Raw genomic sequence first — 4,772 nt, 5'->3', positions numbered from 1 at the left:
CTCTTATCATGTATTCTATGGGTTCGTTATTCCATGGATGAGAAACGCATTTAATCAACTGATTTATACACATCAGATGGGTTGTGTTTAAGGCGACCAGAGTCAATTTCACCTGCCTTGCATTCATCCGCGATTCAAGGCGACTTATCGAGGTTACCGGACTAGACAATGTGGTGCCATTTGGAAGTACATGGGCCTGTATTTATGATCGTGACATAGCAACAGCAGCCAACACTTAACTGTGAGTTTTCTGTAAGTCCCCATGGTACCTGCATTCAGTTGCAGGTGTACAGCCCGTTTCTATATTGTAATGATGTGAATAGAAATATAACTTATATAATTGCATGCTAGTTTTATCTGTGATAATCTAGTTGTTGTGTTGTCCTTGGTTGATGGATTTGACAATATAAGTTGATTTATTCTTAATGTATGACCTGCTTCATCACTAAATGGGCAAAATATTCCCGATGTGAATATAGATTGTAACTCACGCACTCTTTAACGAACTGTGAGCTTCACTATCAGTGTCTAACTGTGTGGTACGTGTTTAGATTTTCCATTTAGAATGCGACAGGTGTTCTTTTTCAGGATACAGAAGTCCATGACGTTTAAAGCAAGATTAATGACGTTCTTGTTCTATATGATAAACTCCTCACTCCTCGTTGTTACGTACTGCATTGCTGTCATTTGTTGATCGTTTTAATTTCAGAAACAGTACTCAGTAAGAAAAGATTTGGCAGACCACTGCCATATAGCTTGACCATTGCTGAGTCTGGCGTTTACAACAAACAAACAAACAAATAAATAATAAAATATGCCTTTGTTTTATTTTGGTATTGTTCCTACAAGACGTCATACAGTAATCCACAGGAAATGCTACCAGCATCTACATCAGATATTGTTGGATGAACGTAGCTATAGTACGCTATAACCGTCTCCAAGACATCTACCGTCTTACCAGGAACACATACATATAATTATATGTCGTATACAACATAACGTTCATACTGCCTTTCTCCATGTATGATGTAATATTAAAATAACAAAATTGTCTGATGTCGAGAAATGACCAACAATTTCATATTCCGCTCTATAAAACGGACATAACCGATGTGCCAAGAACATTGCTTTGAAAAAAGTTGTTCGACTGCTTTATTTCTTGACAAATATTTGATTCAGTTTGTGTTTTCTTTTCTGAGATTTAGAAAGTGACATTTGCTAAATTATTTTATTCTTTGTAGAGCGAGTTTGATTAATATTTGCTTTGTAAACTTTCTCTTCCATTGATTTTCCCATCCAATCTGCCAACTGGGCAGTTTTACCTCCGTTCTTGTCTCTTAAATGGGTTCACGACGATACATGCACTGCTGATCCTAACGGAACACACAACAAAGTGTCTTTTATAAACCCTTTCGGGGCATGAACACGTTAAGTACCATGATTGACAGTTAGGTTAAAGTTCAAAGTACATTATATTCACTGAGCTTGTTTTTTTCTGCTCTGTATTTTGTTTTTATGTAGTATTCTTTCGCAGCCCGTGATGATTAGTTTGTTCAATGTATAGCACAGACTAAACATTCCGTCATCATTCCGTCTTCTGTAAAACTCTGCCAAGGTTCTCGCAGTGACACCGAAGTCCATTTGACAATCGAGATGTCCACATAACGAAAGACATAATTACAAGTAATGTTTAAAATCTACATCTGGAGTTTAACTCGAGTGTTATAAAAGAATTAATCTACTTCAAGTTTGATTTCTATCTCTACTTTGTTTCCGAATAAACCTGGTGATCACAGAAACACACATTATATTTCTGATTCTTGATATGGTAATTGTCACGATTTACTGGAGAACACCTTGATCGTGCCTTCAGTCCGATGACATATGTAGAGGCGACCACGTGTATCTACACAAATTCCACGTGGATAGTTTATACCCTCCTTTGATGTCAGTATGTTTCTCACAAAATCGCCCGATTCAGTTAAATGTATTATTCTGCGACTTGAGTACTCTGCAACCAAGATGTCACCAGAGCTCGTGTTTGTGATACCAAGAGGGTATTGAATCCTTTCATTTCCTGTATGGGTGAGGTTGAACAGGACATCTCCTTCTGGTGTCAAACACAGGATACGCCTGGTTCCTTCATCAGACACAAGGATGTTTCCCGTCTTCATCGTAGAGAGGAAACAGGGTATGTTGACCAGTGGTACCCCATTTACCATCGGCACTAACGACCTCAGAACGTTCCCCGTCGTATCAATTATATCCACACACGGAGGTAACAGAGACCCGGCAGCTAGTGTTGACGATGTCAGAGCAGTCAAACCATAATAATCTTTGCTTGTGTTGATCGTTGAGAGATGCGCAAGGTCTGGAGTGACGCCAACTGTTACAAGTTTTCGTTCATTGACAACAGATACAATCACCTGATTGTGTGAAAATTTCGCTATATTGAATGGCCGACTTCCAACATCAATGTTACTTTGACATGCTTTATTATTCCGAGTGTAGAAGGACTTCAGATTTTTATCCCCGTCATCTAAGACCACCAGTGTATGTATATTGTTGACTACCATCACCATTACATCCAAGGGTGCGGGGGAGGCCTTATCAGATGGTGAACTAATGTTTATTGTATCATGTAAGACAGGCGTTCCCTTCACATCAAACACACCATCACCAAGCATCTCATTACCCTTATACACAACTTCAATGTCTCCCAGTGGTAGGTTTTCTAGGATGTTGACAAGCTTGTCCATATCCTGTTCAAAAATGATTTTGTCCACAGTCTCATTGAGAACTGCCTCCTCTAGACGTTCCTCCTCAAACCATTGACACATTCGGTAGATGTCCACCTGACATTCAGTCTCCAGACCCTTGTCTATAAGCTCGGCCTCCTGTTGGCACATCTGCATTGACATTTCTCCCGCCTTGATGTCAGCTTTTAGCTGTCCAAGATGAATTTCTGTAGCTTCTTTCAGTTTGTTTATGAGTGTGTTCTCCTTCTGTTTAATCTTTTCTCTGGCCATGTCACAGGACGACCGAATCAGTGACTCCAGTTCTGACGATGATTCACTAACCTCAGTAAGTCTTAGTTTCTGTTCGCTGACTCGGTCCTTCCTCGTTTGTTCGTCTGTAAGCAACGATTTCCTTTTTGTCATCAGTTTTGTCTTGATCTCGGTAAGCTCTGACTCAATTGTGACAACAGATGAACATTTCCTGTGGTAGACTATGCAGCACTTCTGACAAATCAGCTTTTTGCAGTCTTTACAAACAAACTCAATACATTCATTTTTGTGCTCTTCACACATTACCTTTCGCTTTTGCATGGTTTTTGTATCTCCTGTAAAGACGATAACTTCATGGTTCCGTGTTGCTGGAATTCGTTTGTGCATTGCTGCACAATTTTCACAGATTGCGTCATCACAAACGGAGCACCAGGAAACAGCTGCAGTTGCCTCCCCTATTTCTTTACAATACTGGCAGTTCGTCATGTCTGAAAATAGGGAAAAAGACCTTGTCTCACTACAACCGAGTATGGACCAGACAGCTTACAGGTTCGCATTAGAAGAATCGATCTTCGTAATTGAGACACGAAAGTGAGCGTTACCTGATCACAAGTACTGAGAACTATTCTTGGTGGAATATGTTGGTGTGATAATATTTTATCTGCCTGAAGACCGCCAGTAAATAATGAATGGCAAATGAAAAAATGAAAATGCATTCATTATGTCCGTTTTAGCCGACCGACGTCGATTAGCCTTTAGGCATTTTTCGTACGATCTATGAAAAGCAAAGTCAGTATTAACGCCGTTCGCGACAAGCAGGCCAATGGTTTATTAAAAATCAATAATAAAATAGTAATCTCTAATTAAAAAAATATACTAAAGTAGGGTCCATTGTACCATTCTGGATACACAATAACACACTATAGATTGCATGAAGATGATAACAGGTTTTACGGAAAGATGAGTAGATAATAATTATAAAAGTATGCAATTGCCAATGTAATATCCGTTTCCATTGCATTAATATTTTGTTCGACTTCTCTGATTTCTCAAATAAGTTATGTAGTCTCGTAGCACAGGACATTATTTGTCTGTGATGAACCGATACCTTTAGATCCCGGACCAAAGGAGTCCAACAGTCCCTGGATCACAAAGCTTGGCTTGACGTCATCCGCCCATTCCTCCACTGGTCTGTCAGGATCAGAAACTTTCGTCATCTTGCTGCAGAATGGACACAGAAGAGACTTGGCACTGATGGCTTCGGGTTTGGTTTTGGTGTAGTTGACGACACATTTCCGACAGAATGTGTGATAACAGACAAGTGTGCATGGCTCCTGTAGGACCTCGGTGCAAATGGTGCATCGCAAGAACTCATCAGTCAGTTTCACTGCAGCCGCCGCCATCTGCATTAGAATCAGAACTTTAAACAGTGACGTTATATGTTGATCAACGTTGATCCAATGGCGGATTTCAGAGTTACTTTATCACATATACATGTATACAAGGACAGTTCTAGAATGTGAACACATCCCATTCGTCTCGACTCCTAAAAACTTATGTATTTTTGTATTAACGCCGCACTCAAGCAACACACAGCGACATGGCGCGCGGTTGTTTGTATAAATCGAGTCTTGACCAGACAATCCAGTGATCAACAGCATGAGCATCAATCTGAACATTTGAGAACCGATGACATGTGTCAACCAAGTCAGCGAGCCCGACCACCCGATCCCGTTAGTCGCCTCTTACGACAAGCATGGGTTG

General features: G+C 40.2%; 1 protein-coding gene across 1 annotated transcript; it reads right to left on the bottom strand.

Annotated features, from left to right (window-relative positions):
- Positions 1–805: 805 nt before the first annotated feature.
- LOC124290806 (E3 ubiquitin-protein ligase Midline-1-like) lies at positions 806–4,411 on the bottom strand. The gene is made up of 2 exons (XM_046727632.1): positions 4,117–4,411; positions 806–3,496 (listed from the first exon to the last, which is right to left on the bottom strand). Exons 1-2 carry the CDS (start codon positions 4,409–4,411, stop codon positions 1,836–1,838), a joined length of 1,956 nt encoding a protein of 651 aa, XP_046583588.1. The 3' UTR covers positions 806–1,835.
- Between the last annotated feature and the right edge of the window lie 361 nt (positions 4,412–4,772).

Source organism: Haliotis rubra, unplaced genomic scaffold (assembly GCF_003918875.1).
Source record: "Haliotis rubra isolate DU_JTF1 unplaced genomic scaffold, ASM391887v1 Scf475, whole genome shotgun sequence".
In the NCBI taxonomy this organism is placed as follows: Eukaryota; Metazoa; Mollusca; class Gastropoda; order Lepetellida; family Haliotidae; genus Haliotis; species Haliotis rubra.
The sequence above is the reverse complement of the archived record's forward strand: the minus strand, read 5'-3'. Positions and strand labels throughout refer to the sequence as shown.